The sequence below is a fragment of the Lynx canadensis genome, chromosome B1, assembly GCF_007474595.2.
Source record: "Lynx canadensis isolate LIC74 chromosome B1, mLynCan4.pri.v2, whole genome shotgun sequence".
Lineage (NCBI taxonomy): Eukaryota > Metazoa > Chordata > Mammalia > Carnivora > Felidae > Lynx > Lynx canadensis.
The window spans coordinates 185,442,284-185,468,062 of NC_044306.2; the positions used below are offsets into that span (position 1 = coordinate 185,442,284).

At 44.8% G+C, this 25,779-nt stretch overlaps 1 protein-coding gene across 6 annotated transcripts in view; it reads left to right on the plus strand.

Moving 5' to 3' along the window:
• The window catches only part of SEL1L3 (SEL1L family member 3), a 105,020-nt gene extending 81,432 nt beyond the window's left edge, over nt 1–23,588 (plus strand). For 4 of the 6 annotated variants that reach the window (XM_030314094.1, XM_030314095.1, XM_030314090.1 and 1 more), the window contains 7 exons: nt 6,174–6,264; nt 6,397–6,481; nt 7,737–7,846; nt 13,033–13,160; nt 13,999–14,101; nt 14,186–14,258; nt 22,409–23,588. In XM_030314094.1, coding sequence (XP_030169954.1) covers nt 6,174–6,264; nt 6,397–6,481; nt 7,737–7,846; nt 13,033–13,160; nt 13,999–14,101; nt 14,186–14,258; nt 22,409–22,542 — 724 coding nt within the window. In that variant the 3' untranslated portion in view covers nt 22,543–23,588. Of the gene's footprint in view, nt 1–6,173; nt 6,265–6,396; nt 6,482–7,736; nt 7,847–13,032; nt 13,161–13,998; nt 14,102–14,185; nt 14,259–15,962; nt 16,400–18,697; nt 18,750–22,408 lie in introns of those variants that run through there. The other 2 variants (XM_030314093.1, XM_030314092.2) reach the window with 2 other exon arrangements.
• Nucleotides 23,589–25,779: the final 2,191 nt, after the last annotated feature.

Sequence of the window (25,779 nt, forward strand, 5' to 3'; positions counted from 1 at the left end):
CCCAAATTTGACTTTAATTTATTCTCTACTTCTCACCCTCCAAACTTCCCACCCCCACAAGCTTCTGAGGGGAAAAAGAGCATTCAGATGCCGAAGTGTGTATGCGAGGGATTTTCCCACAGAGAGAGCACATCTGTAAACTCCCCCACACCGCCACACACACACACACACACACACCCCCACACACCAAGATGTTTGACACTGTTTTTCCCATAAAGAGAGTGCCTATTAATAGCTGACATTACTTGCCTGCTTTTGAATTTAACATCACAAAGCGTTTCAGGTAGCACACTTTAAAATTTGCTGTGAAGGTCAAGATGAATTAATTTTTGTGACCTGTTGTCCTTCGTGCAATATTCAGCCACAGCATGAGATTGATTTCTTTTTTTTCCTTTTGGTAGGGGGAGGGGGAAGTTAAGTGTATTCTCCACTGTTTGTGAGTTTGGGTCCAGTTCAGCGGACTTTATGGAGTAGACTTAAATGCAGGGTGCCTCATCTTGTCATATGCTTCAGGGGATGCCACAAGCAGGGCTTGGGGAAGTTTGCGGCCTCACCTCTTCTCATGCTGAACTCACATGGCCCGTACTCTGTTTGGCCTCTGGGTCTTTGAACATGCTGTTTCCTCTGCCCAGAAGTCCTACCTAACTCCGTACTCCCGTTAGGATCATGATGGCCCTTGTTGATTGCCCTGTGACTTATACCCCAGTGCCCAGCACTGATGGTACCTGGGAAGTGCTCAAAAACAAATGAATGTATGAACGAAGGCAAGTAGAACAACCATAACTCAAGACCCATGAGCAGCATATCGAGAGCATGAAAGATTCTGAGGAGGAAAAATGCTGTCCAGTTTGTGGGACTTAGGTCAGCCTTCACGACAGAGGTAGCAGAGGATATGGCCTTGAGGGGTGGGTGGAATTTCCACTTCGCCATGCAGGGAACAGCGTTTCTGGTGAAGGGAATAGCAGGAACAAAAGCAAAAGGATAGGAAAATTCTGGATGAATCTAGAAATTTTTAAGCCTCCAGTTTGCCTTCAGGTGAGATTTGTAAAAGGGAGTGATATAGAACAAGACCAAAGAAGTGCTGCTCTAGGGAACTTTAAGTGGCAGGTCATACACTTTTTACTTTATTTGTGAGGAGTGGGGAGTTATTGATAGTTTTGGGAGAGGGTACTGAGATGACAGAGCTGGGTTCTGAGCTGTTTAACCAAACAACTGTGTTTGATGGTAAAGAGAAGGGAGAGTCAGAAGGGGCATGTTAGTTCAGAATCCAGGTGAAAGGAGCTGAGCATTTGAGCTGGAGATGTGGCACAAGCCAGTTCAGTTCTTCTCTTCTTTTGTCATATAATGGTTGATGTGTATGAAGTAATATGTGATATATACGTAAGTTCTCAAGCGGGATGATAAAATGAACACCTATAACCCTACATAAGAGAATGAAGAGTTCTGGGGCGCCTGGGTGGCTCAGTCGGTTAAGCCTCCGACTTCGGCTCAGGTCATGGTCTCGCCATTCCTGAGTTCGAGCCCCACGTCGGGCTGAGAGCTCAGAGCCTGGAGCCTGCTTCCGATTCTGTGTCTCCCTCTCTCTCTGTTCCTCCCCTGCTCGTGCTCTGTCTCTCTGTCTAAAAAATAAATAAACATTAAAAAAAAAAAAAAGAACTGTTGAAGCCTGCATTTCCCTCTCAGATTAAATCTACCCCCACCCCTATGCCCAGAAGTAACCATCATCCTGAGCCTTATTGTTTTTTTTCTTTTCTGTGTTTTTTTTTAAACATTTATTTGTTTTTGAGAGACAGAGACAGAGTGCAAGTGGGAGAGGGGCAGAGAGAGAGGGAGACACAGAATCGGAAGCAGGCTCCAGGCTCTGAGCCCAGAACGCTCCAGCACAGAGCCCAATGTGGGGCTTGAACTCACAAATCGTGAGATCGTGACCTGAGCCAAAATGAAGAGTCAGACACTTAACCAACTGAGCCACCCAGGCGCTCCCCATTTCTTATATTAACACACATTGGCATTTCCCTTTTTTGTTGTTTTTAAGAACAATGTGGCCATGAACATTTTTTATGTAGATTGTGGCATGCATCAGAAAAGTTGCTCTGCAATAGAAATTTAAGAGTGGAGTCATAGGGCAGGTACATGTTCAACTTTGTCAGATGATGCCAACGGTTTTCCCAAAGGATTTTACCAGTTTGCTCTCCTGCCAACCATGTATATATTTTTGCTGCTTCCGATCCTTACCAATCTTGATGCTGATGCTAAGTGTTGTTAAAGATAAGTTTCAATCTGGATTTAAAGCCTTTTTTTTTTTTTTCTATCAGCAGGAAGGGACATCTAGTATCCATTACAATGGGAAAATCGTTGTCAAAGTATGGTTGAGGCAAAGTGCTTGTATCTCCCCCCACTCTCCAAGCCCCAAAACTTGCCCTGGGGTTAAACAGGAAATCTATGACTGTTGGCCTTCCCACACCACAGGGTGGCTTTTTTGGTACCATCTATCTGGCTGCAATAGAACTAAATCATCCATCAATGTCCCAAGTCCATCCCCCTTCATTTTCTGTGAGTGAATTTATTCTGGACGTTATTTTCAAATTACGTGTGTCAGTTGATGAGCTTGTGTTTTTCTGTGTTGTTCCAGGATTTATATGGGATAGTTTAAAAGAGGAGCATGATTGAGAAGAGGGCTTTTTGCTGTATAGGCATAATACGGAAGATAATGTTGTCATGCCTGAGGCTGTCCTCGGACACCAGAAGAAGTCAGCTAAGGAGAGGCTGGCTGTCATGTTTCATTTCTCTCCGCTTTACCCCTATGTGTGTTTTATCTGTGAGCTAGGTGTTTTATTGTCCGTTGTCTTAAATATGTCCTAAATATTCAACCCAGGAGGTTAGCCAGAGGGTGGGGGGCTTGGGGCATGCCAAGTTCTAGCTGAAAGAGATTCACCTTTCTGCAATAGACCAGGGGTCCTGAATTCCACTAAGATCCCAGGATTTTTTTTTCCCATCCATCCAGTATAAGCTGCTTCAGGCATCGGCAGAGGAAAGCACAAAGAAAATAACATAATTGTTTGAGAAGCTGCTCAGAGGTACTCAGATTCACAGTTCACAGCAAGCAGCTAAAGGATTGATTATTAATATGTATCATTACAAAAGTTCTGTAAATGTGTATGCCGAGTCAGAAGTGGGGGGATAGCAAATGTGCCCCTAAACTCGTTCTTTACCATAAATCCCCTCCTCTCCGCATCCACCCCCCCCCACCCCCAGTCCTTGTCAGAATGACTGTCTGGGGGACATTTTCACTTTGGTGCATTGGAAATAAAGCTTGAGGCTCTGGTTAGCTTCCTAAACCTTGAAGAAAGTCTTGGAAGGGCAGTACGGTTCTATGGCTTGCCTTTGGGCGTCCTGCCCATAGCAGGTGCCGCCGACATGTTTGTCCCATGATTATAATTATAGAAATATCTGTAATTAATACCTCCGGGCAGTTTGTGTCGGAACACAATTAAGTAAGAACAAAGCACTGGGAGGTAAGGTGGGTAGGATTTCTGCAAAGGTGTCGTTTCTCAGAAGTCTTAATGAGCCGAGCAAGTCTGGCCTTGAGTGTGCTAAGCTTCGCCTATGGATGGCGGTGATATAGGAGAGCACCAGCCTTCGATGATCGCTTCTGCAGGATGGAACACGGGGCTGGATTTCCAGTCAGCATTTCTACAGACATCAATGTTTTTTAGACCTCTCTTTTTGATGGATTTCAGTGCTTCCTCAAAGGAAACGCTTGAGAATTCTGTGAAATTTCCTCTTGGCTTACACATTTAATTGGACAGTGGAAGTCTTCCTGTAAAACTCATCCCTCCCTCCCCTCCCCACCACCAAGGTAGCTTGAGACAAGATATTGACTTTCTGAAGTTTGTCATAGTGACTCAGTTCTTACAGGAAGCATCAACCTCCTGCCTCCCCCGCAAATTCTAACAGTCTGCCCAAAGTGCTGTCAAAGAAAACGTCCTTTTATTACATTTTAATAATAATGTGAGCCACATTCCATCCATATGGCAGCAGAGGGATCCGGCCCAGTATTTGACCTTGGGCCAGTAAGTCTACACCTCTCTTTCCCTCATCCATCCCCAGGGGGAAACCAGGCACTGGTTCGCCTTCAAGCGTCTCCAAAGAAATGCGAGATTGTAAGACCTTGGGAATGGGTCCCTGTTGCAGAATGATGGGGACTTTCTGCTGGGCCACCTTTGCAGACCCTCCATCTGGGGTCTGTCTGTTCTGAAGATTCTTGTCCCCAAATGTGGTTTTTGCAAGCTGTGTAAGAATATGCCTAGGCGTCTTCTGTGCTGTGGGCTCGTTTTCTGGCTTGTGACGTAGGGGACACTGCTCAGCCAGCCTTGTGTCTCTTTAGCATGAGTCATGGCTAATTGGTCGGCTGCCTTGGATGTCTGGGAAGCCAAGAATCAGCTCACTCAGCAGCTACATGGCCCGTGACCTGCGTTGTGTCTGATTGAAGGTCTCACTGTCCTAATTTGACCCCCAGTCACCTCTCCCTGTCCCCAGGGGTTGGGCCACTAGAAGCTGCTTTAGCAGAGTAGAAAAGACGATTTCAGAATCTGCTTCCTTTGTTTCCCCAACCCTCCCATAAACCAGTTTCTAGGTGGAGTTGCAGTTAAAAAAAAAAGTTCTTAATGTCAACTGCTTAGAATGAAAAATAAGCTTTAGAAACAACTATATACGGCTAAAATAAAATTTTACTCATAAACTGGGAAACACAAGGAAAATGGAGGAAATCATACGAGTAAAAAGATGAAAATAAAATGATTTGGTTCTCACCACCTAGGGATAAGTGCTATTAGCCTTTTTTTTTTTTTAATTTTTTACACATTTTATTTATTTTTGAGAGACAGAGCGTTAGTGGAGGAGGGACAGAGAGAGAGGAGACACAGAATCCGAAACAGGCTCCCGGCTCTGAGCTGTCAGCACAGAGCCAGCCGTGGGGCTCGAACCCACGAACTGTGAGATCATGAGCGGAAGTCGGATGCTTAACCGACTGAGCCACAGGCGCCCCCGTGGTGTTACCATTTTGATAGATAATTTTTAAGTTTTATCTGTTTCCTCTCCATACATGCATCTGCATGTGTGTGTATATGAATGGATACATTTGGTTTTATTTCTGTTTTACAAAAATGGAATTGCTCTGTTTTTCATCCTACCCTCTTTTTTTTTTTTAACCGAAAGGAAAATTTCGCATAAACATCTCTCCACGTTTTTGAATCCTCTTCTACAACATCATTTTTAACGGCCTCATCTGAAAGTGGCTGCACTGTGGGGTAATTTAACTACTCACTGATTTTCAGATACTTAAGTTGCTTCCAGTGTTGTTTTTTGTTCATATAAACAGGTCTCCCATGAACTCTGTGGTCACAGAATCTTTACACGTGTTTCTGTTTTTTTAGAATAAAGCTTTACAAGGGGAAAACTCTTGGCTGAATGGTGTGGGCATTCTTAAGACTTCCCGCATTTAACCATTGGGTTAACCAGCCCTCCCACAACCAGCGGCTGTAGGAATCTGTCCGTTTCCCCAAACCCAAGCTGCTACTCTGTATTGTGAATCTTGTGCCAATCTTTCGACAGGCGAACAGTCATGTCTCATGGTCTTGCGATCATTCAGTTATGAGCAGTATCGAGCATTTATTTTTTTTCCTCTGTGGTTTTGGCCATTGGTATCCAGCCCCTTGTCAACTGCCTCTCCTCGGCCAAACTTCTCATGCATCACAAAAGCTCAGCTTTAAGCTTGCTCAGAATCCTAAGCCCCATGAAGCCTTTCACAAAACCGGGCTTTTTCTACCTACCACTTACCTCTTCTAAGCGGGGATGGACGGATTCAAGGACCAAAGGCTAAGAGACAACCCAGCCAGCATGCCATATACCATTCGGCCAGTAGAGGTAGCTGTTGCATCAACTAGCTCTCCACCCTTATCTGTGAGTTCAGCCTTTAAGGTAGAAAATAAATCAGTGCCTGCAGTATTTTTAACAACAGTATTTATTTAAAAAACACACACACAACAAACTCATGATTTTGTGGTTTTAAAAAAACTGCTTATTTTGTGCCCTCTTATGCTTGAATATAAAGCTCTCTGTGAATATTAGTAAGAGCCACTATATGAAATTTATTATTAATCATCTATTTTTAGGCACGAAGCTTTGCTGTATTATGTTTTAGCAGCAGAAACTGGAATTGAAGTGTCACAGACAAATTTAGCACACATCTGTGAGGAGAGGCCAGTAAGTAAATGTATTCTTCTCAGAATGGAAGCTCTAAGGTTAAGGATAATGAATTGGGTTGTAGGAAGGCAAAATCAGTCACTTGGCTAAAATATTAATGAATTCACTTTTTCTCCCCTTTCACCCCCTTAGGATCTGGCCAAGAGATATTTGAGCGTGAATTGTGTTTGGAGATACTATAATTTCTCTGTTTTTCAAATCGGTGCTCCTTCGTTTGGTATGTATAGAAAAATGGGTGCTAAATTGAAGCGTTGGGAGCTTTTAGTCTTTAGTAACCGGGAACATCTAACAGCTCTGTGTGAAGTATGATATTTCTAAACAATTAGAAAAGAGTGTGAAAAATCTCTGCTGTTAAGATCATGAGGCTGCCGTCAGCCTCAAGCAATGCGCTTCTCCTTGTCCGTGGTCCCCTGAATACTTGAACCTACCATTTCTTCAGAGTTGGTGAGAGGCCCAAAGAGACAGTTGTTTTGGAGAGATTCTCTGGGCCAGTCGTTTGCTTTTTTTTTGCCCTCAGATGTATCCCTGTCTTCCTCTACTCTGCTCTGTGTAGTAGGGGGCTGATCCCCAGGAACTACAGTTCCCAGACTCCTTTGCCCCGGGGCATCTGATTAGTTTTAGCCAATGAGAGTGCTGGTGAGAAGCCCAAGTATTTCTGCTCTTCTCTCTCTCTCTGCTTTGGGCTGTGTCTCCAGCAATGGCTGCACGTTTATGGTTCCAGCTCCTGCCTGGCAATCCAGCCTCTGTGGTCTCAGCTGGCCTCCAGATCTAGGGATGCTAGTAGTTTCCTGCATTCCTGTTCTCTGGATTGTCGGTTGTTCCTCCATTTGCCTTTTCAGCTCTTCCAACACCCTGGCAACTAACCCTCAGTGTTGAAATCCATCTTTTGAACTACTTGACATAGATTCTATTTTTCTGACTAGACATTGAATGATACATACGCTGTTAAACAAAACTTTTTCCGGAGGGAGAAAATAAAATATATGGCTTGAACAGAGTAAAGAAATACCCATCAGTCATCAAACCCAGGCAGCAAAATTTCAGATGTGAAATAAAGTGCCCAGAGCAATCTTGGCCAATTGGGCTGCAAAGTTGCAGACTGGGATTTTCACAGACCCATTCGGGACAGCTGCCTGGCAAAGCACAAAAATGTGCCTAGAAATGGTGATGCTCAGTACAAAAGCTTTTCTTTTTTTTCTTTTTTCTTTTTTCTTTTCTTTTCTCTTCTCTTCTCTTCTCTTCTCTTCTCTTCTCTTCTCTTCTCTTCTCTCTTTTCTTTTCTTTTCTTTTCTTTTCTTTTCTTTTCTTTTCTCTTTTCTTCTTTTCCTTCCTGGCACACCAAGGAAACAATGATGTCATGTATTCACATTCCGGTAGGAAAAACTCTCCGTCACGCAACTGGGCCAACCATTGAAAATGTCAGTCTGAAATAAAACCACTTCACAAATGGGCCTGTGCTTTCTGTCCTGCAGCATATCTGAAAATGGGAGACCTTTACTACTATGGCCACCAAAACCAGTCACAAGACCTTGAGTTGTCTGTGCAGATGTACGCCCAAGCCGCATTGGATGGAGACTCACAGGTAAACAACAGAAACGAGCTCTTGGTGGTGTCTGTTTGTGAGGTTGCAAGGCCTCAAGTCCTCACAAGCCGCCCCCCCCATCTTTATCTTCTTCCCAATTCACAAAGTCATTCCTCATCCATTTTCATAGCTCTGTGAAGGCATGAACCGTAATGGTGAACGTTTATTGAGCACCTACTGTGGTTCCCATACCATCGTCACAGCAGTCTCATGAAGGGGGGATTATTATAACCATTTCATTGAGAGGGTAAGACTGCAACAAGGTGATACATTGCTCAAGGCCAGGCAGGTAGCAGGTGAAGCAGTCCGATCCGAAACCCAGATCTTCTGGCTCCAAATCCAAGAATTCTTTCTTCCAGATCCCATCAAACTGACTCACTGCATAGAAGCTGAAGAAATTGGAAGTGTGGTCAAAATGAGAAGCGGTTTGTTTATTTGGCTGGGCCACCGATTCGGTGAAAGGAATTCGCTCTTGGTGACCTTTTTGGGGGGGAAACTTCTTATTGTGGAATGTTTTTACATTTATAGAGAAGTTTCAACAAGAGTACGGAGAGTTGCTATATACGAATCATCCAGCTTCCCCTAATGTGAATATCTCGTATAACCACAATACCGTTCTCAATCTAAGAAGCCAGTGGTGGTTCCGTACCATTCAGTCCACTTCAGGCTTTACCTGGACTTCACTTATTTTTTCACCAATGTCCTTCTTCTGTTCCAGGATCCCATCCAGGGCCCCACATTGCATTTATTTATCGTATTTCTTTAGTCTTCAGTGGGTAATAGTCACCCAGTCTTTCTTTGTCTCTCATGACCTTGATACTTACGAAGAACACTGGTTGGGTATTAGGTAGAGTGCATCTCGATTGGGCTCTGTCTTCTGTTTCCTCATGAATTGAATGAAGTTCTGCATCTTGAGCAAGGAAAGCACAGAAGTGATGTGTCCTCAGTGTATCGTCTGAGACGTATGTGGTGTCGGTGTCTCTCATTACTAGTGAGGCTGATCTCAGTCACTTGGTTAAGGTGGTTTCTTCCGGGGTGCTCCCCGGTAAAGTTGGTATTTTTCTCTTTCTAATTTATATATATATCTTGGGGAGAGAGCTTGCAACTCTGCAAATATTCTGTTCCTCCTCAAATTTCTGTCCACTAATCTCATCATCCTTTAGTAGATCTTGCCCACAACAGTGATTAATGTGGCTAATGTGCTAATGGTGATCTTCTGTTTGCCTCACTCCTTCGACATCTGCTAATCAGAATTCTCCTGTGAGGATCTCAGGGTCATTTTCACGATGGAAGTTGCAATAGTTTTTACCTTCTTATACACCAGTTGTCTGGTGTTGCGCTTTGGGGTCTGATTATAGAGAAAAAGCTGGAAACTTATGCCTATCTTAATTTTTGCTTTGTGTTTTTAAAAAGGGTACTGTGTTTCTTTCTCCCTCCTCCTCCTCCTCCTCCTCCCCCTCCTCCTCCTCTTCCTCTCCTTCTTCTCCCCTTCCTCCTCCTCTGTCTTCTTCTTTTTATAGAGAGAGAGTGTGCGCAAACTGGGGAGAGGGAAGGAGAGAGAGAGAGAGAGAGAGAGAGAGAGAGAGAGAGAATCCCAAGTGGGTTCCACATGCAGCATGGAGCCCAACATGGGGTTTGATCCCACAACCCTTGAATCATGACCTGAGCTGAAACCAAGAGTCAGACACTCAACCACCTGAGCCACCCAGGTGCTCCTGAGTGTTTCTTTATTTGGGTTAAAACCCCACATCTCTATCACTTCATAGCTATTCATACACGGCAAGTCACTGAATCACGGAGTCTGTGTTTTCTCATTTGGAAGGTGGAGGTATTTACCTCATAGGTTATGAAGATGAAATGTTTAACGTAGGGGCACCCGGGTGGCTCAGTTGATTAAGCCTCTGACTTCAGTTCAGGTCATGATCTCGCAGTTCGTGGATTAGAGCCCCGCATGGGGCTCTGTGCTGACAGCTCAGAGCCTGGAGCCTGCTTTGGATTCTGCGTCTCCCTCTCTCTCTGTCCTTCCCTCGCTCGCACTCTGTCTCTCTCTGTGTCAAAAAGAAATAAACATTAAAAAAAAATGTTTAATGTAAAGCACTGAGTGCAGCATTGAGTACACTCAATGGACATGATCTTTTCTATTATTATTTCTTCTGGAATGAACTAGGAGTTGGTGGTAAAAGGCCTCATTATAGAGCCAAACTCCCTTAGATGATGTCTGTTGTCACTCAAATTCAAGGGAGTTTTTTCCCCCAATTCTGATTTATATTTTTGGAAAAACAATGTTATACAAACATTAAAAGATAGTTTTAAAGCAAAATAAAAATTAAGGGATGCAGCCACAGTTCCATGGCAGGGGCTTTACTCCGTCCTGTCTTCTTGTCCCCTTCCAACCCCGTCTCTCTGTAACGTTAGCAAGATTGCCCATGCCACTTAAAAACCCATCTCTTTTCACACATTGTAGGAATGTGTGCATTTTATTGCAGAGTCTCTGTCATTATTAATTACTCTTAACCACCGCCCCATATTCTGTTGAGCTGAGCTGGTGAAACGTTATTCTCGTGTGCTATTTTATTCATTGATTCGCCACATATTTATTCAGTCCCGCCGTGTCTTAGACACTTCTTAGTGATGGGGACGTAAGAGAAAAAGATAGACAATATTCTTGCCTTCGTGGGATTGATAGTCTATTAAGGAAAACGTGGAGGCCATTTCCTGTGTGTTGCAATGCCACAGGGTGCTATGGTGGACATTTTCATATTTCCATCTTTTGTCTCCACTTGAACACTTTCTTTATAATTTGGGGGCTAGTATTGCTGAGACAAACAGTCAAAATGGGTTCATGGTTACATAATAAGAGCGTATTGTTGACTTGTTTTCTGAAAGGGTTTCTCAAGGAATACCTTAGCAAGCAGTGGTTGAGTGTAGGAAAGGAATTAAAATCTTGTCAGCACTGGATATGTTCACGACTTCATTTTTAATTGTTCTAATTAAGTAATTATAAGTTGCTAACTTCCTTACTGTTTTACATTGCATTTATTTGATTACTAGTGGTGATGGACACTTTTACATATACTTTATGATCATTTACTCTTGATATTTATGTGAATTCTCTTCTCTTATTCTTTGCCTATTTATCTCTTGGATTTTTGATGCTGTTTTGTTTTTTTTTTTAATTTATGTCGTAATTAGTTCTTTATACATTTGCCCGGTAGATAATGAACCTTAAGCTATTACACTGCATACAAATATTCTCTAGTCTATTTTCCCATTTATTTTAATTTTGTTATTCTTCCAAGAGACATTAAAATTATATAAAGTGATTTTTTTTTTCTTTTTTTCTAATAGTTCAAGTTTTAAGAGTACCTTCCTTTTAGGGGCACCTGGGTGGCTCGCTCCGTTGAGTGTCTGACTCTTGATTTCAGCTCAGGTCATGACCCCAGGGTCATGGAATGGAGCCCCACATGGCAATTCTCTCTCTCTCTCTCTCTCTCTCTCTCTCTGTCTCTCTCTCTCTCTCTTTCTCTTTCTCTTTCTCTTTCTCTCTTTCTCTTTCTCCCTTTGCCCCTCTCCCCTTCTTGCACTCTCTCTCTCTCTTTAAAATAATAATAAAAAGAGTACCTTCCTTTTAAAGAATGGAGAGATATTCTATATTCTGTTTGTGTGTGTGTGTGTGTGTGTGTGTGTGTGTGTGTTGTGTGTGCATCTTAAAGACACAACACTTTCATCTATTTAGGGCTTATTTAGCCGGGTAGTGGAAGTTAAGATTTGAGATTTGGACCTCGTCTGCTTGCATTTGAATCCCAATTCATGCCCCTGTCTGGCTGTGTTACCTTGGGCAAGTTCCTTAACCTCTCTGCACCCCCGTTTTCTCACCTATAAAGTAGAGAAGATAATAGTACCTATCTCAATTTGTTGTTATGAACATCAAGTATATATAAAACAGAACAATGTCTCACATATAATAGCACTAAGAAAAAGTTAGCTGGGGGCACCTGGGTGGCCTAATCAGTTAAGCGTCCGACTCTTGATTTCAGCTCAGGTCATGATCTCACGGTTCATGGATTTGAGCCCCATGTCGGGCTCTGCACTGGCAGTAGGGAGCCTGCTTGGGATCCTCTCTCTCTCTCTCTGCCCCTCCCCCCCCCTCACTCTCTCAACCATTTTGTAAAAACTTTAAAAAATGAAAAGGGAAGAAAATGTTAGCTGCTGTTATTTTTATCATGATTATTGCACAGGATAGCAGTGAGAGGCTTAGTGTATACAACCTGTTGGGTGATTTTCATTGAGATCCTTATCAATGGCAACTGAAAGGAAAGGTGGAAGGGAGGATATAAGTCGTTAAAACATGACCATGAATTCTTTGAAGGGCCACAATCCAGTTCCATTCGTAAATCCCTAATGGTACGTTACCCATTGTTTCTCGTTTATTTCTTGGTCCGGCCACGTGCTCAGCTGATGATGGTCAGGGCTTCTCCTCCAGGCAGTGTGGTAGCCTCCATACTTTATGAAGCACCTGTACTGTCAGGCTCTTAACTCTGCTGGGTTTTTTAATTGCATCTGCACAGCCCAGTGAAGCAGGTCCTACCTCTGAGGGTCAAGACCAAGGCATATAAGGAAGAGGTAGGGAAATGTACTTGGGAGGAGCTGGGCCAAGAGGATCACGAGAGAAGGTTCTCCGCATGGGCCTAAGAGCGCAGAGACAAACCCCCGTATCTGACTGTGTGCATGAGAGACTATGTTAGCATGTCAGTCGGGAGTAGCACCCCCAGCCATCAAAGCATTCTGCTAGATTTCTGACATGCTGATGGTGTCCCAGGGCATGATCTGTAAGTGATAGACATTGCCTTCAACTTGGTATTTTGGTTTGTTGATGATACAAGGGCACGTTTTCCAGTGAGTTCTGTCTTGAGAGAATGAGCAGGAAAGGACAGAGTCCCCTGGTTGACTGGTTTCTGGCAGATGGGACACAGCATTCCCTGAAAGCCTTCTGGTTCGCCTGCAAATAAATTTCTCAGATGCATATATTTAGGGAAACAATCCATCAATGAGGATGACAAAAACATCTGGCTTGAGGGACTGAAAAAAAAAATCTAGAGGTTGTAAAAGTTTACATTTGATGAAGGGCATGTGTCTGGGGTTTTATTATAAGGAGTTGATGAGTTTGGTCTGTGGCTTGTTTTCAGGGATTTTTTAACCTGGCTCTGCTAATTGAGGAAGGTGCTATAATCCCACATCATATTTTGGATTTCTTGGAAATTGACCCAACTATCCATTCTACTAACATCTCCATCCTTCAGGAACTGTATGAAAGGTGAGTTCAGGGGCGCCTGGGTGGCGCAGTCGGTTAAGCATCCGACTTCGGCCAGGTCACGATCTCGCGGTCCGTGAGTTCAAGCCCCGCGTCGGGCTCTGGGCTGATGGCTCGGAGCCTGGAGCCTGTTTCCGATTCTGTGTCTCCCTCTCTCTCTGCCCCTCCCCTGTTCATGCTCTGTCTCTCTCTCTCCCGAAAATAAATAAACGTTGAAAAAAAAAAATTTAAAAAAAAAAAAAAAAGGTGAGTTCAGAGCCTCTTTAATACCGTGGAGTCTGGGTGGCGTTTACTTCTTGGTAAAAGTTAGGCTTTCTTTTATTATGTAATGGCAGCTGTTATATAAAGGGCTCAGGACTTGTTTCGACTAGAGAGCACTCAGCTGGACCCAAACAGTTTCCCTGTCTGAAGCTTACCATACAGGATGTGCTCGATCTGAAGTCAAAGTGCGGACCGGGGTTTCCCATGAGGGTGGAAAGACTAACGTGTCCGATTAGACCACGCCTTGCGGCAAACAGAGAAGCAGTCCGACGTCCAGACTTTGGACAGGCGCTCGGACAGAAGTATTGCTCTGGCAGTTCGTTGCTTCGGGGTCCTCTTTGACCCATTCGCTTTTTTATTAAGGACAGGACTCCTTTTTCTGAGGTTTCTGCCAGGATCCTGGAATTTCAGGGCAGACCCAAGCCCTTTAGAACTGGCTGCGTTTCTTTGTCTTGCATCTCAAGAGTGGCCCATGTGCCCAAAGCGGGAGGCGGGTGTGAGGGTCTGATAGTGTGGGTCATAAGTAATGCCACCGAAGTTTGCCAGTACATCCGGATGCCCCGTGCTTTTTGTCCCGCAGGTGCTGGAGCCAAAGTAGCGAGGAGTCCTTCAGCCCCTGTTCCCTGGCCTGGCTTTACCTTCACCTGAGGCTCATCTGGGGTGCCGTGCTGCACTCCGCCCTGGTAGGCGCCATGTCTCCCGGCCCTGCCCATGGGGGGGGTCCCTGCCTTTTGTCAGTCATCTGATTCATGCTTTGGATTTTGCAGATCTACTTTCTGGGAACCTTCTTGCTGTCTGTATTGATCGCCTGGACTGTGCAGTATTTCCAGTCTGTTTCAGGTAAAGATTTATAAGAAGCCAGGGCAATATAAAAACGTAGGGATTCTTTTCACCTACCAAGAAGATGACACTCTTCCTCCTCACGCCCTTGACTATGCTACTTCCTTTCATTAGGTTGGTCGTTCGTAGGGTGGAGGTTTCCCCCAAGGTTATACTATAATCTCTGGCGGATGGAAGGTCCCAGTTTTTGTTATATTTGTCAAAGTAAGCGAGGATTTTTTTTTTTTAAGTAAGAAGCTTAAGATACTGAACTAAAAGGTCTTCTCCCATTGAAAATACATCCACTATAGATACTCTGCGTCTGTTGCCTTAAATCCAGATCTGAAGCCCCCTCCAGTATGAATTCTTCGTATTTATCCCAGTCAAGGAATCAGATGTGTGGGATGATAAACAAACACTCATGATGAATAAAAATACCCAGCCACATGGAGTCAGAAGGAGGGGCCGAAGAGGAATGTGAAGTGAGCATTTAGGTTAGCGTGATTTCCACTGGTCACTGTTATTTGTCTGAGCTGGCGTAGGACCGTAGTTAAAGAGACGGACACCGCCTTGGCGTCTCTTTGGGCTTTGGAGTCCAAGCTTGGCTACTCATTAGCTGTGTGACTTATGGTGCATTGGTTCACCTTCCTGATCTCCCAATTTCTCAACAATAAAATTAGGTTATAATAGTAGCCATTTCCCAGGGATGTCAGAAGGGTCCAGTGAAAAAAAATACGCATGACACTTACCAAAATGACTACTGTGCTTCATCTGAGCTGTTATATTTATCTGGCATATAAAACCCTCTCGGTAAATGTGAGCTATTACGTTCATCTCCCCCGTCAAACCGTAAGAGGAATCAGAGGCAGGATTTTGTGCATCATTTAGGATATCGCACACTTAGTAGGTGCTCAAATTTGCAAACCTCTGACCGTGGAGAATTATAATTTCCCACCATCTTGGATGACCGCAGAAGGACATAATGTCTCACGAAGACCAGGAGGGACATTTACAAATGGATAAATTAGGACTGGACATGGCATTTGAGCACTTGAGCATTTGCTCAACCATTATTCATGTAGCAGATAATGAAAAGCGAAAGGAGTGCATTCCACCACAGATTCAATGGTGGGAAGGAAGTCACTGTCGCGAGAGGCTAATGCAGAATCACTTCCCTCTGATTTACCTGAGGAGGTTAACAAGGAGCCATCAAAAGCCCATCCATATTTGCTGCCCCGTTGTATGCCGGCTTATAAATTTTCCTCATGCAAATTCTGTCCCGTCCCTAAATTTGTTACCAGGTAGAGCACATTTATTTTGCATCTTGTCAGTGTTTTCCATTTCAAATTATCTTTGTCAGTTTTACTCTGCAGAAATATTGTTATGATTATTACAAATGCAATTCCGTGAGAGGAGCTGAAAATTGTCTTTATGATTTTATGCCAGCTGGTAGCCATGAAAATTCATGGGCTGGTGGAATCGCTTTTATCAGAAGTTGTCTCTTTTTCCTGTCTTCCTGTCTTCATTATCAGTCTCTCCACATTCTCGCCTCCCTGTCCCTCCTGCCCTTTGATATTTTTTTTTCCCTTTGCTCTTTTACACATGTTCTTCATTTATTTGCAAACTCTTTCACTTCCTGTGCGTACCTCCCTCCCTGTTGCTGGCCTTGGACGAGTCTGGATGGGCTCTTAAAGTTCATTTAATTCTACGCCCTTCATTTCACAGATGGACAGACTGAGGCCACGTAGATGAAGTGGTCTGCCCCAAATCACAAAACAAAGTCCAAGAAAGGACAGAGGGCAGCAGGATTTCACACTTTTTCAGACTCGCAATACAGGTGGCCCTTCAGCAACAGGGCGAGTGAGGGACACCGACCTACCCTGAGCTGAAATGCTGCAGATAACTTTGACTCCTCCAAAACTTCGCTGCTGCCTGCTGTTGACCAGAAGCCTTACCAGTAACACAGTCAATTAACACATATCTTATATATTATATATGTCATGTGCTGTATTCTTACATTAAAGTAAGTTAGAGAAAAGAAATTGTTATTTAGGAAATCATAAGGAAGAGAAAGTACTTCCATGGTGCTGTAGTGTATTTACTAAAAACAAACACAAACTTGTGTACGTGGGTCCATACAGTCCAAACCTGTGCTACTCAAGGGTCAGCAGTATTTTATTTGATTTTATTTTTTTTTAAATTTTTTTTCAACGTTTATTTATTTTTGGGACAGAGAGAGACAGAGCATGAACAGGGGAGGGGCAGAGAGAGGGAGACACAGAATCGGAAACAGGCTCCAGGCTCCGAGCCATCAGCCCAGAGCCCGACGCGGGGCTCGAACTCACGGACCGCGAGATCGTGACCTGGCTGAAGTCGGACGCTTAACCGACTGCGCCACCCAGGCGCCCCAAGGGTCAGCAGTATTTTAAAACAGTGGCTACCATTGTGTCTCTGACCTATTGTTGCCTTATATAAAAAATATTTTGTAGCACATTTTTTGGGTACCTTGAAATGAACGATAATTAACCTGCCTCCAGGCATATTTTTAAAAATAATACCCCACAGCAATATAAAGGAGAAATAAAAAGAAACCAATTATAATAAAATGATGCGTATTTCACTATGTAAATTCTAGCCCCATACCTCTTTATTGTAATGTGCACATGAATCACCCAGGGATCTTGTTTAATGCAGATTCTTGAGTCAGTAGGTCCAGGGGTAGGATTCCACATTTCTAACAAGATTTCAGGTGATGTCCATGTCCATGCTGCCGTTCCATGGGCCACACTTTGAGTAGTGAGGGCCTAGAAGTAAAAAAAAAAAAAAAAAAAAGTCTCCACGTATTTCCAAAATGTGCCCCGAGTAGTACCTACTAGCCCTGTTAGAACTAGTGTTGTCAGGAGTTAAAATATGTAGTCAATTATTTTCCTATTTTTAAGGTCCTCCCCATAAGTGCAAATTTGTCAATAACTTTGAAATAGGAAGGTACTCTGTCAGTGACTAGACAGTGGGGCAGGGGACGAATTGGCACACAGGAGCAGGGGGAGAAGACGGCTGAGAGGACAAAGCATCTGTCTCCCCAGTGACCCCGGGGCCGGAGGTCTCACGACCTGCCCGGTGGGAAGGGGGCGCCCTCCCGTAGAGGCTGGTGGCCAAGGTGTGGGGAAGCAGGCACAGGAATGAAGCCCCGGCACTGGCCGACAGCGAGGAGGGACCAGATTTGAAAGTCGGGACCTCCTTTAAGTAGCCTCGTGTAAGGATTGTGCTGTAAGTCAGGGATCTTTGTCATTTTGTGATTTGCATTTTTCCAGTTAGTTGTTTTTCAACATTAGTGATTTACGGTCAAACTTTTAAATTGAGCTGTCCATCCGTTTCGCTTTCGGCTCCAACTACCTTCATTTCCCTCCTGAGTTTCTGTGCTCTGTGATATATGGTCCACACTCTGCCGCGTTTGCCACACTAAATCGTCCCGCGTCCGGAAGGTTAGCCGTGTGGGACAGTAGCTAACCGCATGGGCTCGGGAGTCACGCGCTCGGATTCTGGCCCTGCCACTGACTTGTGTGACCTTGGGCAAGGGAGGGAGCCCATGTGCGCCTCAGTTTCCCTTTCTGGAAAATAGCAGAAATAGCGGTCCACCTACCTCCTGTTGCAGTTGAGGGAAGCCAACAGCCAGATAACATGACGTATAGTGCTTAGAAGTGAACAAGCGGTGGCTGTAGCTCCCCGAGGAGTAATATCCTCGGGGGTTTCCACCCTCAATCCAAGCTTGACCTCAGGTAGCGCCTGCACTTACACATCGTGCTTTATCTCAGTAACAGACACGATTCCCAGAGCCCAGTGGGTTTTTCTACGTTGTTAGACTCTTTCTCAAACACAAAACGCTTTTTGAAAGTATCTAAAAGATATCGACCAGGCCACGAAGAGAGCCAGAACGAGTACATGAAAAATATCGCACGTCTCTCGTTTCCTTGAACTTGATGTTGCCTCCCAGCTTGTGTTCTACCAAGTGGCTCAGTCTTTCTTGAGGCCAGCGCCCCCCAGGGTAGTGCAAGGGTCCCTGGGTCTTGGTCCACTCACACTGTCGCCAGTCTGATAGCTGAACACACGCTGCCAGGCGCCTACTCTGTCTCTCCAAGTCCACTGGCTTTGCAGCTTCTGGTCACCTAGGGGTCCCGCCGGCTTTGCTTCACCTTTTTTCTCCCCGGTCTTCCTTTCTGAAATTGCTGAAGGGGCAAGGTGAGGGCTTAGCGGCCAGTACAACCCACAGCCGGGGCTCAGCCACTTTCCCAGGCTCCAGACCCTCCTTCTCCCGCCTCCCTGAGTCTCCAAAGTGCTCCGCCTCTCCCCTGTCAGGGACACCAAGCATAATTGCCTTAATGGACTCAGGCTTTTGAAAAAACAAAAAAAAATCCCCAAGCAAAATATGTCTAGAGCCATTTCCTTTTCTGCCCTGCTTGCAGTCCCCCCCTGAGACAGAGAGAGCATGGAGCCTGGCTGGCTGCCCGAAGGAAGGTAAGGAGAGAACGGAGGGGCAAAATGGAAGGGACAATTTCAGAGACTCCTGCCTTACCAGTGTTACCGTGAACTTCAAGTCCCAGTAGAATGCACAGTGTAGAGCAAGACATTTAGAACAAACTACCAGCTCCACCAGGTGTGATGGGCTAACCTCTTGCTCCAATGTCATTCTACTCCAAACGTTCATGATTCAAGCCAACTCTTTCTTTCTGCCTACGTGGTTAGCCCAGTGTCTTTGCAAAAGAGTAAGATGATATGAACGAGATGAATTAAGTCATTTCTACTCTTCTCCTGTCCTCTCCATTTCCAGTTAATGAGGCTGCTGCTAAAACTACAGTGAAATGTCACAAAGCAGTGCTCATGAAAAAAACTAGTAGGCTTAAAGTCAGAGCGACTTAATGGTGAGAATTCACTTTTCTTCGATCTCATTGCCCTTGGCACTGATCTAGTAGCTTTACTCATAAGAAAGGTTTAAATGACATGAATCGTATACTTGTCCCGGGCCTCGCTAGATCTGGAGACCCAGGTGAAGCAGGCTATATCTTCTTCATAGCATAGGATTTCCAGGTCTTGCCTGTTCCCACCCCCTCCTCACGCCCCCCCCCCCACGCCCCGCCATCTTTGCAAACTTTATTTTACCATTTCAGGACTGGCTCAATATATTTTCTCCAGTTCTTCTTTCTTTCATGCTCCCATCTGGTCAACCAGCAAGCAGACATTTTTCCTACAATGGTCCACCACAGGGGTTGGCAGATTTTTTCCATAAAGGCCAAATAGTAAGCATTTGGGGCTCTGAGGGCCATCTCAGCTACTCAACTTTCATTATACAGCCAAGGCAGCCAGCCATTGATGACACATGAAAACAAATGGGTATGGCTCGTTTCTGATACAACTTTACCGAGGACATGAAAATTTGAATCTCATCTGTCTTTCACATGTCATGAAACATTACTCCCCTCTTGATTTTTGCTCGATCACTGACAGTGGTAAAAACAGTTCTTAGATTGCAAGCCATACAAAAACAGGCGGTGAGCCCCATCTGGCCTGTGGGTTGCAGGGTGTCAACCCCTGGGTCTACACCGCTCAGGGCCAGCTCTTGATTAGTCTCACTAATGTATAGAACATGGTCCCCCAAGCAGCAAGTAATACAGAAACCATTTCTATTTGGTGCTGGAATAGTCTCTGTAATATTTGAAACGGCACACTCATTTTCCTGGTTACCTTGATTCCAGCCCGGTAATCAAATTAGCACACATTTCAGGTGAGCAGAGACGAAGAGACCACTTTAAAATTATGATGGGCTGTGGGGGGCTTGTCCAGTGATTGCAAACCCCTGATGGTGGGGGGGGAGGAGTTCTCGCATGGATAATAACAAATTTACTGTAGAAACATCGAGCATCTTCATTATGCTCTTACGAGAAGATTTAAAGTGTGGCAATGCTAATTATGCATTCCTTGTACATTTACACACTGGCACTTTTTTGTTTTAATCAGAAAACTGATTGCTGATTTTTCTTGTTACCATGGTGATTTAAACATTCCCCCCCCCCCCCCCCCCAGAGCTTGAAAAGGAAAAAATGCATGCTTTAGTACTTTGTTAACTTCCTCAGAGATCAATCTCGGGCCTAAGGGGGTCTGGGACACCATCTGATCCAAGCCCTTCAGTTCACAGATGAGGAAACTGAGGCCTATGAGATTTAAGCATTTTAGGACTAAAATAGCTGCCATTCAGTACCTACCCGAAAGTCCCCTGCTAATGGCAGATAAATGAGACTTGCCCAGGCCGGGTCTCCTGACTCCAGCAAATGGTCTTTGTCCCACGTCACTGGGCCACATGCTCCCAGCTATGGTTAGATCATCTACCAGAGTTTTGGCTGTAACCTAGAAACGTCCCATCATCATGCAATACCCTGGGTCCTCCCCGCCCCACCAACCACCACCACTGTCCTGTTCTTTCAAAACCATCTCCGGATTCACAAGATCTTCTGTAGGTGTTGGAAAGGGTCCCTAGGAGAATTCCTTTCCATATCCAGAAAAGCCAGAGGGTTTGGAGCTCGTTCCGAAAGTTCGTGGAATGGTCTCTTGGCGGTGAAACTCTTGACGAGTCTATCTAGAAGTCAGATTGTCAGTGTGGTGGCAGCTTTTTCAAGTTGATACATTTCAGGATGGACACTGGGAACTTCTAAAAATGGTCCCACCTACTGAAGACGGTATAAGACTCCAGGATTGCTGAGAATGGTTAAGATCACTACTTAAAGACAAGCTAGCAGTTTGCACAAACGATGGCCCCTGTGTTAACCATATGTCACACACGCCTGCAAACTGCTACCCCCATATCACAGATGAAAAAACCACAGCTCAGAGAGGCTACATAACTAGCTTAAGATCACTCATCTGGTATAAATGTCAGAGTCGTGTAAGTCCTGGTCTTTCTGGCTTCAAAGTTTCTGCTGTTTTCAGAGGCTCCTGGGGAGGGTTCCTAGAAACAAATGCACCAACTCTTTTATCAGTCCTATAAGACATGTCCCTGAAAGTAATAAATCTTAAAACACGTTTCGAGGGTAAAACAGGTATACGATCACTAGTATTAATAGCTAACATTTGTTGAGTACCTCGGCATGCCAGACCCCGTCTGGGCACTTTATATACTCTAGCTCATTTAATCCTTATAACCACTTAGCGTGGTATAGATCCTTTTATTTCCCCCATGTTTTAGAGGCAGAAGGAGAGAAGGTAATTTGCCCAAGTCACATAACTGATGATGGAGAGTTCCCGAGTGGCCAGTGGCCAGAGACTACAGTCTTCGTAACCGGGACACCTCTCAGCCTCAGTTCGTAAAGCAAAGTATGCCAGCCTCAGCACCACTGATATTTGGAGCTGGATCATTCTTTGTTTCAGGCAGGCTACCCCACGCATTGTAGGACTCCTAGCAGCATCCCTGGCCTCTACCCACTGTCTATTAGCAGCAGCCTGCCCTCCAGTTGTGACAACCAAAAACGTCTCCCGATATAACCAACTGTCCTCTGGGAATCACAATTGCCCTGAGGGGCGACTGGGTGGCTCAGTCAGTTAAGCATTCATCTGTTGGTTTAGGCTCAGGTCATGATCTCACGCTTGTGAGATCAAGCCCCGGGTCAGACTCTGTGCTGACAGCATGAAGCTTGCTTGGGATTCTCTCTCTCTCTCTCTCTCTCTCTCTCTCTCTCTCTGAAAAGTAAACAAATAAGCTTTAAAAAATTGCCCTATTTGAAAAGCGCTGACATAAAGTACAAAACTTCATAAGCTTCCCTAATATTTATGGTGGTTTAGCCTCCTTACTAAAGGTAGATAATTAAACCGAGTAGTCACGATTTCCAAAACTTATCCACATTTTATCTAAAGAACATAATTTAAACCAAATTTGGTACATCATCCAACTGGAATAAGAATGTGAATAAAACAAACACTCCTTTCTGATTGACTGGTATAATTAATTCATGGCTCACATTACATCAATGCCATGAAAGAAAAAAAAAAGAGAGAGAGATGACCACAGGAAACATAGACCGGGAAACATAGACATAGAGAGTTGTTATTCTTTCCTTCCTTCCTTCTTTTCTTTCTTTCTTTCTTTCATTTTCTTTCTTTCTTTCTTTGTCGTACATGTGTCTCTGCAGCCGGTGGTTCCCGTCCCACACCAGCCCGGGCCTCCTCAGACCCCACGGCCCCGACCACCAGTCCGGCTGTGACTCCAGCTGCAGATGCCTCCGCTCAGGACCAGCCCACGGTCACTAATAACACAGAGCCTTGAGGGTGAACTGTGCGCTCCAGGTCTTTCCCAATGAGAGACAGTCCTTCCAACAGCTGGTATTGGAAAGCTGGGGCTAGGGCATTATACTGATAAACACCTTACATACATGTCTTGTCAACTGGATGCGAATTTTGCACTTGGTGTCTTTTTGTTTGTTTGTTTTAATCAAATTAGGAGGAAGTACCCAGAGCAGGCAGTGGCTAAACCAAAGGTTATCAGCCAGATACAAGGAGACTCCCGATCACAGGGGCCTGTTGAGGAGGTTAATTGGGTCACTGCAGATGTGTGTATGGGGAGTCAGAGTTTGCCCTGTGGCCCATCTGAATCCTTACACACTGAGATGCATTAAAAAAAAATCTTAGCCCCTGTTCATCCCCTGTCATTAAAGAACAGAAAATTGTGACTTGTCTACCAGTTAGAGAATATTTCGGTATGTGTGTTCGCCACAGTCCGGCTCCTCAAAGTCCAAAAGACGGGTTTCAATTTGACTTCCAAGACCCGGCGGTTCTAAGGCACCTTGAAACAAATAGGTTATGGCTGGCAATGCAGGGAGGGTGATGGCTTTGTAAATGGGTTTACATTTTTCTCCTTGGATTTTTCTAGGGTCGGGCTTCCGAATCATTTAATGACATTGTTGGATATCGTTTACTTTTCAATCAAATCCATAAAATAACATTTAGAAAATCCTTAGTATTTAACTGTAGTCTTCTCCATGAATTACCCATTAGAATAGACCGGCAGCAGGGGAATATGCAGGAAATAAGCCTTTAGCTCATAGTTCCGTCCCTACCCCTTATGCCTGCCTGAGTTTGTGTGAGGGTGTGTGTGTGTGTGTGTGTGTGTGTGTGCATGTGTGTGTGTGTGTGTGTGTGTGAGAGAGAGAGAGAGAGAGAGGGGGTTGGGGGGGAAAGAGGAAGAGCAGACTGTCTGTATGCTGTATGCTGCTAAGGTAGTAAATAAATCAGTAATGCAATACTGTGGGTCCAAACTACTCTTTGCACTACTTTATTTACAGTAGTAAATAAAAATTATTTTTATACTGTTGACTTCTGGGAAGTGGCCTTTTTTTTTTTCCTTTTTCATAGTTACTGCTGTCCTCATACAAAGTCCTAAGGTCCATGCATGCTCCCCAAGGAGGCAAAAAAAAAGAGTCCTCCCTATGAGAGGGATTATTTCTGGTAACCATGAATATTTACAGATATAAAGGTGGAAGGAGGCTCTTCTCCAGGGATCCCATGCTCAAGAGTTTGGCCCCCCGTGATGTTCACATGGTGCCAAACATGATTTCGGGGCTTCTGAATACTCTGGGGCTGTATTTATATCAGTTCTGGGTAACACCTGCAGCCCATGCTCTTTCTCGTGTGCCTACTGTGTGTGTAGAACGCTCTTGTTTTATCAAAGGTTGTCTTTCCTGTTTGCGAGCGAGCCAGACTTTGGAGTCTGACAGCCCTGGATTCAAATTCTGGTTCTATATCTTACTAGCTTGATAACCTTGGGTAAGGCATTAACCCTCTCTGAGGCTTGGATTACTGCTTTATAAAGTAAGGGTCATAAAATCCACCCCTCGGACTTCTCATGCAGCTTAAATGACATAATGGAAGTAAACCCCCCCAAGGCAGTGCCCTAGACGTGGTTGATTGTTATTTTTATTAGAAAGAGAAGGCTGAGGGGTGCCTGGCTGGCTCAGTCAGTAGAGTACAAGACTTTTGAGCTCAGGGTTCTAAGTTCAAGCCCCACACTAGGTGTAGAGATGACTTAAAAATAAAATCTTTAAAAAAGAGAGAGAGAGAAGCCCGGGAGTCCAGATACCAGGTAAAGGGCTCTTTGCTCTACCTGGATCCTCTCTCCATGGCAAACACACTCACTCCTCAGTTGCTGGGATCATAAAACTGCTGGTGGCTCACACCTACATCCCTCACTGGGAACTGCCATCAGCTACAGGGACCTGCCCAAGGTTATGTCCTTGTAAGAGCACCTCACGGCCGATGACTTGTTGATATAGGGCAGGCTTTCTCAACCTCAGAACTAGTGACATTTGGGACCTGATGGCCACCTTGTGTATTGTAGGACATTTAGCAACAGCTTCCCTGGTCTCTACCCACTAGATGCCAGTGGTGCATGTACCCCCCACCCCCACCCCCAGTCCCCCCCCCCCACACACCAATTGTGAGAGCCAAAAAATATCTCCAGACATCGCCAAATGTTTTCACGGGAGTGGGGAGGGAGGGAACTCACCCCTGCCACCCTTCACCTCGGGAATGACCAATGTAGGAAAAAAGGCTTCTTGCTTCAACTTGGAACAGCCCCGAAGGGCCCTCCCAGCTCAGGATGCCAGCTTGGTGGCAACCTCATTATAGTTCAATATCTCCCTCTGCCCCATTCTGCCTGCCTTGTTTGTGAAGGATTTCCTGACACTGGTCCCATAAAATTTCACATGCCACCCTGCACCTCAGAGTCTTTTTCCAAGGAACACGGCTATATTAGTCTGCTAGCGCTGCGATAACAAGGTATCCCAGACTAGGGAGCTTAAACAACACAAATGTTTTTCCTCACAGTTTTAAAGCCTGATCCGGGTCCAAGATCCAGGTGTCAGCAAGGCTGTTTTCTTCTGTGGCCTCTCTCCTTGGCTTGTAGGTGGCACAGTCTTCCCTCCATGTGTGGCTGTGTCCTCATCTCTTCCTCTTATAAGGACACCAGTCACATTAGATCAGAGCCCACCATAACAACCTCATTTTACAGCACTGATCTCCTTAAAGGCCCCATCTCCGAACACAATCACATTCTGAGATACTGGGTGTTAAGACTTCAATGTGAGAATGTTGGGAGGACACAATCCATCCCATAACATCAACCGGAGACACCATGGGAGGCTGCTTCAGTTCCAAAGCGTGGATTCGTGGGAGCCATCCTGATTCGAGACAGTTGGCCAAACGTGCTCACCTGCAGGTAATGTGGGAAAGAGCTGGAGTCGTTTCGGTACCAGATGACCTCAGGAGAAGCTGGTAGGTAGGTCACACATCAATTCATGTCCCAGCTTAGACACCTGTTCTCATGGGGGTTCTCGGGCTGTATGATGGGGGTCCAGCCCACACCTTCTCAAACCTTGACCTCCCTCTTCTCTTCTCAAGCTGTAAATTCAATTCCTATGAGGCTAGTGTCCAAGCTGACTGGAACATAACCTTGCATAGTGAAGTCAACATGGGTTGGAGACGGGGGGAAGGAATGGAAGAGTAGGGT